This window comes from Apis florea, unplaced genomic scaffold (genome assembly GCF_048593485.1).
Source record: "Apis florea isolate Af1SG1 unplaced genomic scaffold, ASM4859348v1 contig_1615_pilon, whole genome shotgun sequence".
Lineage (NCBI taxonomy): Eukaryota > Metazoa > Arthropoda > Insecta > Hymenoptera > Apidae > Apis > Apis florea.
The window spans coordinates 3,517,651-3,532,500 of NW_028256416.1; the positions used below are offsets into that span (position 1 = coordinate 3,517,651).

General features: G+C 46.6%; 1 protein-coding gene across 13 annotated transcripts in view; it reads right to left on the minus strand.

The window, feature by feature from the left end:
* The window catches only part of LOC100872161 (bruchpilot), a 67,198-nt gene that overhangs the window by 9,443 nt on the left and 42,905 nt on the right, over positions 1-14,850 (minus strand). For 6 of the 13 annotated variants that reach the window (XM_086907278.1, XM_086907225.1, XM_086907167.1 and 3 more), the window contains 17 exons: positions 14,826-14,850; positions 13,992-14,159; positions 11,817-12,080; positions 10,952-11,341; positions 9,781-10,083; positions 9,510-9,662; positions 9,230-9,418; positions 9,024-9,163; positions 6,673-8,920; positions 4,497-4,754; positions 4,226-4,413; positions 4,089-4,146; positions 1,481-2,441; positions 825-1,360; positions 561-721; positions 321-468; positions 68-249 (listed from right to left, as the gene is read on the minus strand). The exon at positions 14,826-14,850 is cut by the window's right edge and continues 143 nt beyond it. In XM_086907278.1, the coding sequence (XP_086763404.1) occupies positions 68-249; positions 321-468; positions 561-721; positions 825-1,360; positions 1,481-2,441; positions 4,089-4,146; positions 4,226-4,413; positions 4,497-4,754; positions 6,673-8,920; positions 9,024-9,163; positions 9,230-9,418; positions 9,510-9,662; positions 9,781-10,083; positions 10,952-11,341; positions 11,817-12,080; positions 13,992-14,159; positions 14,826-14,850 (6,372 nt within the window). Of the gene's footprint in view, positions 1-67; positions 250-320; positions 469-560; positions 722-824; positions 1,361-1,480; positions 2,442-2,624; positions 3,631-4,088; positions 4,147-4,225; positions 4,414-4,496; positions 4,755-6,672; positions 8,921-9,023; positions 9,164-9,229; positions 9,419-9,509; positions 9,663-9,780; positions 10,084-10,951; positions 11,342-11,816; positions 12,081-13,991; positions 14,160-14,825 lie in introns of those variants that run through there. The other 7 variants (XM_086907715.1, XM_086907457.1, XM_086907409.1 and 4 more) reach the window with 3 other exon arrangements.

Below are 14,850 nucleotides of genomic sequence, written 5' to 3' on the forward strand. Positions count from 1 at the left end.
TACTACGATGAATCGAAATTGTGTGCCTCCTTGTGTTCCTCTACGCGAATTAAGCGAAGATACTCACGAATCAGCACAACTGTTGCCATTCCTAGTTGCCGGTCTGGAAGAACTCGAATCACTGCGACGATCGTTCTTTGCTTCTTCATCGTCGTCGTCGGATGTTTCCAAAACCTTGACGAGCAGTTGTGGCGTCCCTTCCGAACACGTTGGATTCGATTCCACCGATAACTCGATGCTTTTCTCATCCTGGGCACAGATTGAGCAAGACGCTGTTTTATATACACACTTTCGAGAATCGAAAAAGAATTAGAAATTACCTCTTTCTTCAGCTTCTCCAGTAACCTCTTCCTATCTGCCGTCAGTTGATCGGCTTGCTCGGATTGGGCGGCAGTTTTTATCCCGGAAAGTTCCAATAGAGCTAGATGCGCGTCTTTTTCGGAAACTGCAGCTTTCAGAGCTTCTCGTCTATATCGTTATAAAAGAAAAAAAACAAACAAGTTTTTATCACAGGTGATATTAATAGGAAAGTATTCAAAACTATCATTCTATTTGCTTACTTCATTTGACGGAGATCTTCGAGCTGCACGATTCTCTCTTCCGTGAGACGTTTCAGTTTCTTCTCGTATTTCTGCACTTTCGATAGAAGAGGTTGACAAGTGATACATTTTAATGCCGAAGCGGATTGCATCGAGGCAATTCTCTGTTCCAACTTGGTCATCTGGAAGAGAAAGAAGAAGAAGAAGAAGAAAAAAAAAATAAGAATTTCGATTTTTTTTTCTTTTTTTTCAAAATTCAAAACGATCGAATGCATTGTTCTTTACCCTTTGAACAGCTTCCTGCCTCAATTTCTCCTCGTTCTTCAATTTTCTCTCGCTTTCGCTCGTGATGACGACACTCTCGCGAAGAGCTTCGCCGAGCTCCTCGATCTTGTATCTTTTGTCCGTCAGATCTTTCGACAATTGTCGTTCCTTGTCTTCCTTTTCTTTGATCACGTTCACCAGCTCCTCGATTTGCTCCAGATCGATTCTCTCGCTGAACGCCCGTTCCAACGAGTCCACTTCGTCCTCGAGTTGTTGAATCTTCTCGTCCCTCACTCTAATTTCCTCCTTCAGAACACCGATGTCGGCGTACTCGCTCAATTCCTTCTTCAGGCTTGCTATCTCCTTACCGAGCTTCGTTATCTCTTCCTTGCTCTCAACGATTTGCTGTTCGTACTCCTGTATCTTGTTGTCTTTCTCGGATATAGCGTGCTCCATCTTCTTCATCTTCTGTTCCTTTTCGAAATTCTTTTCCACCATTTGAGCAGAGAGAGAATCCCTTGTTTCTTTTTCTTGATCGCCCTTTTGCGTTTCTTTACCTGTAAATTGGAATTTTTGCTAATAATCGTTGCTTCAAAAAAAAAAAAAAAAAAGAACTCCAAGTTTTTAAGACCAAGGAATTTAATTCAACGCTAAGATTAAGAAACAAACAATCTTACCTCGACGAGCCTCTTCGACCTTCAATAATTCCTTTTCCAAGTATCCAACGCGATTTTGCAATTGATCGATTCTGCACTCCCTGTCTTCCAGCTTTCTCTTCAACACATCGACCTTGTGCTCCCTCACGTACTCCTCCAATTGGGTCACCATTTCCTCCAACTCGATCACTCTTTCCCGATCGATCCTAGACTCTCTATTCTCATCGTTCTTCTGGATCCATCTCTCCAATTCCTGAATTCGTCTGTTTCCAGCTGTCACTTGGCAACGCAGCTCGTGCAACTCTTTCACATCGGGATTCTGTTTGAGGAAATCCTCGAATTCAGCCACGGTATCTTCCAACTCCTCTATTCTTCTCGCCTTCCTCTCGATCACGATCTCCATGTCTCGTATACTCTCGGTATCCGCGTGCTCCCTGAGAAAATTCTCCAACGACTCCATCTCTTGCTCCAATTCCACGATTCGTCGATCCTTCGTCTCCACTTCTAATCTCCATGCCTCATCGTTATCTCGTATTCCGGCTTCGTTGTCCTCGAATCTTTTATACTCCTCGATCAAACGCTTCAACGACTCTATCTCGTCCTCCAGCTGCACAATTCGATCGTTCTTCGCTCTCATCTCCTTCCTCCACGACTCCTTCTCCTCCTTCAGCTCATCGATCAGTTTCAGGCTTTGGGTGCATTCGTTGTCGCTGTTCTTCGCGCTCTTGCAAACCATCAATTGATCCTCCAATTCGGCTATTCTTCTATTCTTCGTTTCCAACTCTTTCTTCCAACCCTCGTCATCCTCGAAACCGAAATTCTTGGCGTCCTTGATTCTCTTCGAGCAAGAGGATCGTTCCTTCGACAATATTTCCAAGGAGGATACTTTCGCTTCCAATTCGGATATCGTCGTTCGATCCCTCGTCTCCAGCTCGATTCTTCTTGCCTCTTCGTGTCCCCTCTCGAGGATGGTTTCCGGCTGCTGTGTGCGTGCATCGGTGGGTGCGTGCGCGAAGGCAACAGGTGTGAGCGTTTCAGAAGAAAAACAATTGAACGGAAAGAACGGGTGGAACAAGGCTGGAAGGTGGGTGGTGGCGGGGTTCAAAGTGGGGAGGGGGTAAAATAAGAACGAACAACGTGGCGGTTTCTTTTGCCCCGTGGACAACATCGAATTGTCTCGTGACGAACGACGTAAGGGTGCGTCTCCGAATGCGTACGTACGTGCCACATCGATCAAATCTCCTTATGTGTCGTCTCCCTCTCTCGTTCTTTCTCTCCCCTCTCTCTCTTTCGAGAGTTGGTCTCTCTCCTCATCCTTTTTCATCGTAAACCATCTCTGGCACGACGACGACGACGACGACGACGACGTGAAAATTTAACCTCGAAAAACATTTCTCCCCAGCTCTTTTTTTCCCCATCTTTTCTTCTCCTCGTACTCTGCGTTCCCGTTCTCCTTTCTTACACCGTGATTTTCAACGTGATTTCTCGATATTTCTTCTTTCTCTTTTTCTTTTTAGGTTTAATTTATGTATATATTTATAATTTATATATATCTACATATATACGTATATCTCTCTCTGTCGTGTACGTGTATATACACATGTACAGTACATGCGTTTGTCCCATTCTCCTGCGTGATATGTATATACATATATTCATATTACATATATATATATATATATGTACATACACGGTCGCTTCGTTAATAAATTAATTAACATTATTGTATATTTGCCGTTTTCTCCTTTCTCTCTCTCTCACTCATCTCTCTCTCATCATTTTTACATTAATATTTATATTTTTTTTTCTCTTTTTATATATATATATATATATATCTATATTTGTGTATATATATATATATATATATATTTATATGTATCAGTAATTATTGTTATTATCGTCAATATCTTCCCGCTATTCAATTATTAAATATGTTAACAATGGTCGCAGCGTTACGTAAAATAATTATGTATCTTGACAAAGTGTGTCGTCAATGGCGAATCTCAGTACGATCTCCTTTCGTTCTCGTATAATATTTTTAGTTTCGTATAATAAGTTCGTGTACTTGTAAAGTTCGCTTAATATGCAAATTGTACTAAAAAGAACGGAGAAGGCGTCCCCAACGAAAATCGACCTTAGAACAAGCTTTTTAGGAATCCGGTGGGACCCGCCTGTTGTGTTTTCAAATCAAATGAATTTCCCCTCCCCCCCCACAATTTTCCATTCGGAAACGCACGGAAACGTTTTCGAAACGAGACAAAATCGAAGAATGCACACCATACACCATAAATATATATGTATATTTGGAGTTCGGACACAATGGGCGAACAAACATAGAGAAAAAAAAGCAAACAATGGTGATCAAGCAAGCAAATACAAATGTATACGTATCGTACGTGTAACGTGTCGTATCCAGGGGGGGTCAGCGTGAAAATTGAGAAAGACAACCAGTTAGTCGCTTTTCCGATCGATGCTACTTTCGAGATACGATTTCGATCGTATCAAAGTTATATGCGATATCTCGACGATATTGAAAATTAATTTTCAGGATCGAAAGAAAGGATTGATTTAATCGCGTCCTCGAAAAATTTGTAAACACCGATTAATATGAATAATTTCAAATACTGACCTCTTGTTGCTGTGCAGTTGCGGCTTGTTTCAACTTGGCTTGTGCGGCTTTGAGTGCACTGGAAGAAAAATTAGATGGAAGATTAGCGACGTTCTCTATTTGAATTTTTTTTTTTTTTTTTTACGCTTGATACTGACTCTTGAAGTTCTCTGATTTGTCTTTCTTTGGCATTCTGCTCTTCCTGAGTCATCTGCATCAACTGCAGCAACCTTTCGGTCTCGGCAGAGCTTCTGGTCGATTCCTCCTTCGCCTTTTCCAATTCCTTCTCGGCAGTTTCCAGAGCCTTCTGCATTTCCGCCAATCTCTTGTCCGGCGAGCCACCGCTCTGCGAACGAAAGAGGAACAAACGCGGTGAGAGACAGGATCATTCACCGACCTATACGATTCTCGATTTTACTCAAAACTTACCCTTTGTAACTGCTGCTCCAACTGATCCATCTTCGCTTTCCGTTTTTTCAAGTCCTGGTCGAGACTTTGGAGCGTCCTCTCCTTCTCCTCTATCGTCCTAGCTTTCTGATCTACGGACTTCGCTCGTTCTTCCGTCTGTCTTCTCTGCTCTTCCACTTGGCGTTTCTGCTCCTCCAATTGTCTTCTCTCTTGAGTAGTGTCGATACCAGCCTTCGCGGCGCCAGCTTGGAGTTTCTTGTTCGCCTCGTGCAAGTCCACCTGCGTCGAAACGAATCTTATCAAATCTTTCGTTCTTCCCTCTTGTCTAAACCAAACGCTAAAGCTAAGGCAAATGAAAGCCGCTTCGCTTGCATGACCCGTGACCATTACGTCCGATCTTTCCCCCGATCTTTGCACACACACACACACAGAAAAGAATTTTCACTCGCGCAAAAAATTCCCTCCCCTGGAATTTGACTCGATTTTCCTTTGAATCGAATCGGGCCGCGATGGCCACGGTTTTCGTAAATGAGTGATGCAGTGGGAACGCAATTAAAAAAACAAGTTGTACGAATAAGAAATTCGCAAATCCCTGGTAAATCTACGTTGACGTTCATAGCGAAGTATAATAATAATAATAATAATAATATGTACAAAATACATAATAGATAAAAATCGTGTATGCGTCGAGATAAAAAATGTCTCGAAATCTGACATACTCGTAGGCGTGGTACAACGGAAACGCATTCTTTTGTGCATCGACGTGTCGTGTGAAAAATCATTCCATCAAAACTTTTATGCTCGATCGTGAACGCAGACGAGAACTCGAAACTCGATCGCATCGTACATCGCATCTTGCGCAAAACCGATTCAACCATTTTCTATCTCTGGCATCTCGAATACATGGTATCGGCATGCATCCCAAAAACGAAAAATAAAAATATTAGGGGAACGTAAAGAAAAAAAAAATATATATATATATATGCGATAATCGTAACAAGGGTTGCTCATCGTTGCGATGACGAACGCGCAACAAAATTATTGTAGCAGTAACAATAACCAGTCGATGATAAAAGAATCGACGAAAGAGACGATCATCGCGATCTCCGTTATTTTCGAATAACGTCGTTTCCATTCTTCGAAACCCGTGTTTTTTTTTTTTTTTTTTTTTTCTTTCTTTTTCCCCTTTGATCTCATCGCCTCTTTGATCATCTCTCGTGCCGATGATGGAACGACAATAAAATATAACAAGTCAAAAAAACGGCATAACCATCGAACATACTCGAGAAACGAAAAAAAAGAGCAATGAGCGCGAATGGCTGTGCTTGAGAGTAAAATCGCAATGGTTCGTAGGGTTGGAAACGGTTTTTTTTCTTTTTCCAAGAAAGGAGGAAGGATCGATGAAGGATTTTGGATTTTAAAAAAAACTCGAGGAGAATGATGATAAATGGTGAAGGCGATGTTGCGCTTCGCTGTGAAGTGTGACGGACGCCCCGAGATATACATATACGCAACGTAAGATGAGAAAGATTGTGCGGGTGCATCATGGTTTTTGTTTTTGGTTTTTTTTTCCAATTTCATCTGTATACGTATATATATATGTTTTATACATGTATATATATATACACGATATATCGTTCGATCGTTATCGTTCTGTTACATACGTATATAATATCTGATATGATTCGATCGTTATTATTATTGTTATTTTTTTTTTTTTGTCTGATATTTGCGGCGTGTATATGAGCTGTGGGCGAGTTTCTGCTTCGTCGACGACGAAGGCAGAGGCTGCGGTTGAAATGAGAAGACATAGAGAGACGAGGAGGCGCGATGATGTGTCGGTAGCCAGTCGACAACGATCAGCCAATGGTAATACATAGGCAGAGAGACATAGTGCAGGCATATTATGGTGCGGATGTAGGCTGTAGTAGTGTAGTAGTAGTAGTAGTAGTAGTAATAGTAGTAGTAGTAGTAGTAATAGTAGTAGTAGTAGTAGTAGTAGTAGTAGTAGTAGTAGTAGTAGCAGTAGTAGTAGTAGTAGTAGTAGTAGTAATAGTAGTAGTAGTAGTAGTAGTAGTAGTAGTAGTAGTAGTAGTAGTAGTAGTAGTAGTAGTAGTACTAGTAGTAGTAGTGGTAGTAGGTTAGCGCGCGAGCGAATGCAGGCCGTGCTGCTGCTGCTGCTGCTGCTGCTGCTAACCTGAGATTTCTGCAGCTCCTGGCACAGCTTTTCGAGCTGATCCTGGAACCGCTCGCGCTCCACGCCCGCCTGTTTAACGTTCTCTTGAGCGCGTTCCAATTCCTTTCTCAACCTGGCGACCTCCTGGCCGTTTTGCTGTTGCGGATGCTGTTGTTGCTGCTGTAGCTGTTGTTGTTGCTGCTGCATCGTCACCTGCATCTGCTGGATCTGCTGTTGTTGAGCGTGCAACTGTCTCTCGGTGTTCTGGATACGCTTTTGCAAATCGGCAGCCTGCCTCTCAGCCGCGTCCGCCCTCTGTTTCTCCGTCTCGCAAAGCTTCCTCCATTGCTCGAGCTGTGCCTCGTTCACTGGGCCGCCCGCCACGCTCGCATCCCTCGACGCGATCTGCTTCTGAAGTTCCTGCACCCGTTTCTCGGCCTGCTCGGCCCTCTGTCGTTCCTTCGTCTGGGCCTGGGTCAGGCTCTGCACCTGCTGCCCCAACCGATGAACCTCCCGCATCTGCGCCTCGAGGGCCTCCTTCGCCGCCCTGTCAGGCGTCTGCGCGTGCACCCTTTGTTGCTGCAACTGTTGCAACCGGCGGACCTCGTCCCGTTGACGCTTCAACTCGGCCTCGTTCGTCTCCAACTCTTGCTGGAAGTTGACCAGCATCTCCTGCGACTTCTCCAATTGTATCACCAACTGATCCCGTTCCACTTGCAACTGCTTCGCCTCGGCCTCGAGCTTCTCCTTCACCTTCTCGATCTTCTCCGAGTGTTTCTCCCGATTCTCTAGGATCGCGGCCATCTTGTCCCGTTCCCGTTGCGCGAGTTGCAACTCGTGCTGAAGGTGCGCCATCTCCTCGCTTCCGGCCAACTGTTGCTGCTGCTGTTGCTGCTGCTGTTGCTGTTGCACCCGTCTCAACTCCTGCCTAAGCGCCTCCCGCTCGTCCCTCAGCAACTGCATCTCGGCCGCGAGCCGTTCCAACTCTTTCTTGTTCGCCTCGGCGGCCTCCTGATACTTGGCCGTCTGCATGTGCGCCTTCTCGAGCTCCTTAGCCAATCTGCCGGCCTCGAGCTCCACCTGATCCCGTCCCACGATCGCCTTGTCCAGGCTCGCGCGCAGCCGCTCCACCTCGATGCTCGCGCTCTCCGATCTGGTCTTACCCTCGGTTTGCATCAACCTCTCCAACCGTACGATCTCCACCCGGAGCTTCTCGTTGTCCGCCTCCAGGGCGTCCGCTCTCGCCTTCACCTTGTCGTGACGATCGCGTATCTTCTCGGTTTCGATTCTAGCGCGTTCGATCTCGCCGCGATTCCGTTCCTGCGCCGCGGTCGCCTTGTTGGTATCCTCGCGCGCCCGCTCGAGCTGAAGCTGCGTCTCGTGCAGCTTCGCCTCGAGCTCGGCGTTGCTCGACTGCGTCCTCTTCAGCTCGGTCTCACGGCCCTCCAGACGCTCCCTCAGCTTATCCACCTCCTGTTGCAGCCTACTACCCTCGCTCTGCCACTTCTCTTGCTCGTACTGGTATTTACCTCGCGCTCCCTCCGCACGTTCCAGATCGGCGCGCAGCCTCGAGGCGTCCTGCTCGGCCTTCCTCGCGCGCTCGAGCTCCGCCAACGCCTTCTCCAGCCGATCGCGGAGCCGCTCCACCTCCAGCTTCGCCCATTCGTGTTCCTCCTTCTGCCGTTCCTGACTTTCCTGATACTTGCCGAACCTGGCCGCGTACCTCTCGCATTCCTCGCGCGCGCTCTCCGCCTCCACTCGCAGCCGTTCCGTCTCCGCCTGCGACTTTCTCACTTCGGCCTGCTGCCTGTCGTGCTTCTCGTACATCTTCTCGATCTCCAGTTGCATCCGCGCCAACTCCTCCTGCGTCTTGTCGGTCGCCGCCTGAGCCTTGGTCAGCTGCGAGTGGGCGCGCTCCAATTCGAAACTGATCCTCTCGTTGTCCGCCACCAATTTCTCCCTCTCGTTTTGCAACCGCCGCATCTCGATCTGCGACTTCTCGTAACGTTCGCGCACCATCTCCAAGTCGACCGTCAACCTGTCCAGATCCTCCTTCGATTTCTCCTCGTGCTCCTTCGTCCGACCCAATTGAAGGGCGGCCCGATCGTACATCTCCTGCACCCGAGCCAACTCCTCCTGCGCTTTCCTCGCCTCGTCGCGGCTCTTCGTAGCCAGCATTTGTTGCTTCTCGGCCTCAAGCTCCAGCCTGTCTTTGTCCGCCTCCATCACCTCGATCCGATTCTGCAGCCGATACACCTCGCTCTGGGCTCTGTCCATCGAAACGGATACACGTACAGAATACACACATGGAAGATACGTGGAAACGAAATTTCGTCTTTCGATCTCGCTACCCTCCCCGCCTCGATACCCACCTGTCGTACTTCTCCAACATCTTCTCGAACTCCTTGTTCGCGTTCTCCCGCTCCTCGTGAGCCTTGTTCATCGAGTATTGGGCCTTATCCAATTTCTCCTTCAGGATCTCGATCTCGGTGAGAGCGTCGTCCCGCTCGAGCTACGCGAAAGCAAACCACCGAGAATTACATCCCGTTCATACGCGATCCCTTATCAGCCGACTTACGGTTAACTTTTGATGGGAGTTGTGAGCCTTCTCCCATCTCTCCTTCACCAATTCGAGCTCCGACAATACGTTCTCCTTGTCCCGTTGCATCTTCGCTATTTGATTCTGCTGGAACTCTATCCTCTCGTGCAATTTGTCCGTTTCCTCTTGGAACCCGTCTCTCTCCTTCTGCAGCCGTTGCATTATCATCTGTCGATGTGAAAAAAAAAAAAAAAAACAAATGTAGCGACGATGACGTAGCGGAATCGGTCGTTGTTACCGATTCGAGCAACGCGCTTACCTGAGCCTTCTCGTACTTATCCTGCAACCGGTCCACCTCCAATTGAATCGTTTCCCTCTCCTTCTGCATCCTCGTCGATTGGCCGAGCGCTTTGTCCAATTGACTTTGCACGTTCTCGAAATCGTAGTTCTGCTTTTCCCTCTCCATTTGCATCTGTTCATCGAAGAATCGAATCGTTCGAACATTTCCATCCTTATCTCGCTTAAGTAATAATAAACGGACGCTTTGCACACCTCGCGCGAGCGAAGCAACAAAGTTTCCGGAGACTCACCCTGCGAATTTCCGTTTGCGTTTTGTCCAGTTTCTCCTGCAGCTTGTCCACCTCGCTCTGCGTTTTGTCCAATAGATTCTGCAATTTGTCCTGTTGAAGTTGCGCCTTGCCGAGGGTAGCTTGCGTCCGTTCCAGTTCCTCTTGCGTTTTCTCCAGTTCAGCGATCGCCTTGTCCCGTTCCGAGTGTAGACGAGCCACCGACGCTTGCGCCCGATCGTATTCATCCCGAAGACTCTCCTGTTCACCCTGAGCGTTTTCCAATCTCGCTTTCAGCCTGTACACCTCACCCTGGCTCTTCTCCACCTTGGAAAAACGATCGATGAAATTTTTTTCACATCTCAAATTTCATTGGACTCGACTCGTCGAATAATCGAATCCCGTGACTCGATCTCGCGAGTCCTTCTTAATTAACGTATGCGTTAATTATAATTAATTTCCCTTCCACGCTCGCTTCCGTTCAATCTACTTGCTCGTAACGTTAATATTCAGGTTAGACGACGAATCGTTGGTTAGAAGAAAAGGAGAGAAACGAGTCGATGAAAAAGGGACGGATCTGAACGAGGGGTAATCTTTAAGGGAATTCCAGTCAAGTGTCTTGGATTGCGCTCGAGTACTGCGTGCAATTTTCCGCCCACTTGGACGCCAGTTTCATTATCGGTTCGTTTCGCGCCATCGACATCGTGGCCCGAGAAGAAAACGAGAGCGTGATTGGAAATTAGATCCGACTATCTTCCGATGGATCGGGGACCCAGACCGCGAATTCGCCCCGAATCAATCGATCGAACCGATTAAAAGTGATTGTTCTTGCTTCTTCGACTTCGTGAAATTCGGTGGTTCCGACTCGACTTGGCCGTTCGTTAACAGCTACACGGATTGCACAGGTTCGGGATACCAGGGTGATTAATTGGTTGGAAGGACGGATCTTTCGATTATTCGACTCGACGAAAATTCCGTTGCACAATTGCGAGGGATGATAGATTTATTCAAGACCGATCCATTTCTACGACGGGTATATTGGAACGGTGTTTCCCTGTAGATAGAGTCTATTCTCTTGCAAGAATGAAACGAAACGCAAAGCCTATCCTCTCTCACGATTTTAATAACAAGCGAGTGAACGAATGTTATCCTCTGCTGGAATAAACGAATGGAATAGAAGATACAAATATTTCACCTTTTCTTGGAGAGCAGCCGCCTCGGCCCTAGCTCTCTCGTTGTCAGCCTGCGTGACTCTGAGCTCGGCCTGGGCCCTCCTCAGTTCAGCGGCCGCCTTCTCGGCCCTCTCCTGGATCCTGTCCATCTCCTGAGAGGAATTGAGGGTGCTCCTTCCGTAACTGGTCTGAGACCTCTCGATCTCGTGCCTCAGCCTCTCGTTCTCGAGCTCGAGCCTGGTCAGCCTCTGCTTGGCAGCCTCCCAGTCGGCCCCGCTGCGCCCAACCTCGGACGCCGCTTTGTCCAGCTCGGCTTTGCTCTTGCCGAGCTCCGACTGCGAGCTCTCCAGCTTCGCCTCCAGTCGATCTTTCTCCGCTTGCGCCCTCTCCAACCGGGCGCCCAATTTCTCCACCTGAGCAAAATTCAAGGGGGAGGGTCGAACAAGATCTTAATTCACACTTATTAGACAGAGGAGGAGGGGGGTAATCTCGAGAAATTTCACACCGATCTCGAACCGATTTCCCTCTCCTCTCCTCTCTTAACGAACGCTAAGGAGTTAAAGTTTCATGGAAGCTCCGCTGGGAATTATCGATCGTATCGACTGAAACAATGTTAAACGGGGGGGAGGGAGAGATGCGCTTTGAACGCGAACTGGATGCACCTTTGATGAATATTTAATCGATGCATCGCATTCGTTTGCATCGCGATAAATCATAAGGATTTGTTGGAGATGTTTCCAATTTTTACCTTGCCAATTTTTATAAAATGGGTATCACCGGTTTGGCAATACAATTACCAAATTATTCCGATCTTTCTTACGTCGAATAATAAATCGGGCGTCCCGATTTGATTTGGGACAGGAAATCTATCGAGAACAGGGAACCCACCTCCGACTCGAGGGCATGTATCTTCATTTTGTACTCGGCGATCTCCCTCTCGTGCAACTCCCTTTCCTCCTGTTTCTCCTGCTCGGCCCGGTCCCTCTGTTCCCGTAATTGTGCCATTTGCTTCTCCTTATCTCCTATCGCCTCCTCGAGGCTACTCAGCGCACCTTCGCTGCTGCAGTGGTGCGCCTGCATTGCCGTTAAACGCGCCCTGGCCATGTCGACCTGGTTGTCCTTCTCTTTTAGCAGATCCTCCAGATTCTCGATCTGAACTCACAATCGTTCACCCGTTACGGCTCCTATTTCTCTCTCTCTCTCTCTCTCTCTCTCTTATTTCTCGGATATAGGAAAGCCAAGGTTCGCTCATTTCGAGCGGGGAAAAGGCAAAAAATCGGGAAATAAAAATATGGAATTTCTTCGAGAAGGATTGGAATTGGTAATTGATAATACTTGGTGAGTACGAGATTAATGGGACGTAAATATTTTTTTTAATCGGCGTGGTTAGTAAGTGTATTTTTATCCCCTCAAGACTCGTGTTACTCGTGTTACGTTCAACTCTTTTTAACGTGATCGTTAATTCCTTACTTACCTGCCATCTCGTATCACCGATCTTCACGGCCATTGTTCACAAGCTGTACAGCTCATTTACTCGCGACCAGGCACTCGCGATACAGGCACAGCAATAATAATAATAACAATAATATTTGGCCTCTACCGCGGAACGGAGATAAACGGAATCGTGGATTAAAGATAAAAAAAAAAAGAAAAAAGAAAACAAGCTTCTCGGTGCTTTCCACGAAGATAAAAAAATAATAAGCCAAGCTTAATTTTCTCTACCTAATAGAGTCGCGTCGGTAATCAACGACAGCCTTTGATCTCCCTTCGAGCACGATGCGAATATTCTTTTCACGAGCTTCTCCCGATCTCTTGGCTCGTCGTCAATCACCGACGAAAACGCACAAAAAGAAAGAAAACACGAGAAAATCACAACGAAATATAGGGATGGGATGCGTGTAAAAAAGAATAAAAAAAAGGAGGCAACGTAATTTCCAAGTGGTTTTTTTTTTTTTTTTTTTTTTTTTTTTTATTGAAAATTCGACAACAAAATAATTCGTACAAAATAAATCGGGCAAATTTGATAAAGTAAAAGAAAAAAGAAAAAACAGGGATGTTGCGAACTTAAAGATAACGCGGGATCTCGGGTGTTTTACGTACTACAGCCTTTACACAGCACGACTAAGGAAAACATTATTACAAAAAGTATGTCGCGCGGTCGCGCGCACGCCTCACACTCATTCCAATCGACAGCAAGATTCACACTCATGCGCACTCCCGCGGTCCCGCATCCTACGAATATTCAACGCTAACGGTGCGCTTCCACTTTGATCCGGCTGACGGATTAATCGGTTGGCCCGAAATCCCTTTCCATCTGGCGGAAACTAATTACCGCCTCCTACCCTCGCGATCCAGAGATCGCTTCTTTCGATCGTAGCCAGATTTAATTATAATTAATATCTGTCGATTTTTTTTTTTTTTTTTTATTCATCGTTGATCAAGTTTTAGGAATAAAAGTTTTCCTCCTAAGTGGTGATCGCGTAATCGTTTCGATTCGACGGAGGAGGAATAAGGGAATGAAATTCGTCTTCTCGACGAACGGGTAATAAATTGTTACTAAATTATCCGAAGCGCGAATAATAGAATCGGTAAAGTGGTGAAAATGACGATCGTTGACTAAACGAAACGAATCTGTGTATGTAATTCGATTCTTTAATTTATACCGGTGGTTGTCATCTTTATCTCTGCTCGCCCGAGATAGAAATAAATCATCGATCTTTTCGATCGATGCCGCCCTTCGCATCGTGTTTTCCCCCCCTCACTTTGTCCTTGGAAGCTCGTAAATACAAGTATAATCGTTACAAAAAACATTTCCCCGTTATATTTATCGCGCGTCAATAATCAAGTTCCTTCCAAGAAGAAAAGAAAATAAGGATGCAAATATTCTTACGACCACCGATATAACTTTATCGAAAAACTTTAAAATCAGCGCGAGAAACAAATCTCTTCTAATTGTTCCAATTTTTTTTTCAACTCGAATAGCCAACGAGATATATATATGCACATATACATGTACGAAGTCGAAAGAAAGAAAAAGGAAAAAAAGAATTCAAGGCCACTCACCTTGCGCTGAAGCACGTTGATCTTCCTGTCCTTAATGTCCATGTGATCCTTGAGCTCGGTGAGCTCGGTGTTCATACGATTCCGCTCCTGTTGCGCCTGCATCGCCGCCTGCGTCTTTTTCTCGATCATCCGGTTCTTCTCCTCGAGCCGCTGCCGCATTTCCTCCACCTGCACGCACGTAATCACGCACAACCTGGGTCATCGTACGTCGTGAGGTGAGCGTGGGGGGGAGGGAGAGGGGGATGCCAGGATGCCTATTCAATCCGCCGCCGCATTGCACGGGCGGTGTTCCGCACGCGACGAGTCCGGTCGGATGAAGGAGAGGAGGACGAGGACGAGGAGGAGGAGGAGGAGGAGGAGGAGAAGCTTTGCACGACCCAGTTTCCTGCACCAGCCTGGCCTTCCTTTCCCCTATAACCATCCTCCCCGTAAAGTCGATTTTCCCCAGTTTCAACCCCCGTACGTACGATCCCTCCTCCTCCTCCATCCCCCAACCCTTCGCTGCTGCGTTTCCCACTGCGTTTACCGGTGCATTTACCGGTGCATTTATCAAGGTGCGCGTTCTCGCTGGGAAATTCGAATGGGACGAGTATTTCTTCTTCTATATGGGTATGGTTAAAAGTTGGAAGCTTTTTACGGTCGAAACTTGTAATTTACGGGGGCGGTGAAAGAAGTTTTCGACTCTTCTTTTTCTCCGTTCCTGATAAAGTTATCGCGAGTGGCTTTAACTTGAAACAAATTATGCTAAACTCGTGGAAATTCTTTCGAAATCGTTCGAGATAGGAAGAAAGAAGGCAAGGATAGCGATTTATTCGTATCGTGGAATGGACTCACGTCAGCCTGCAGCATGTTGTAGTGT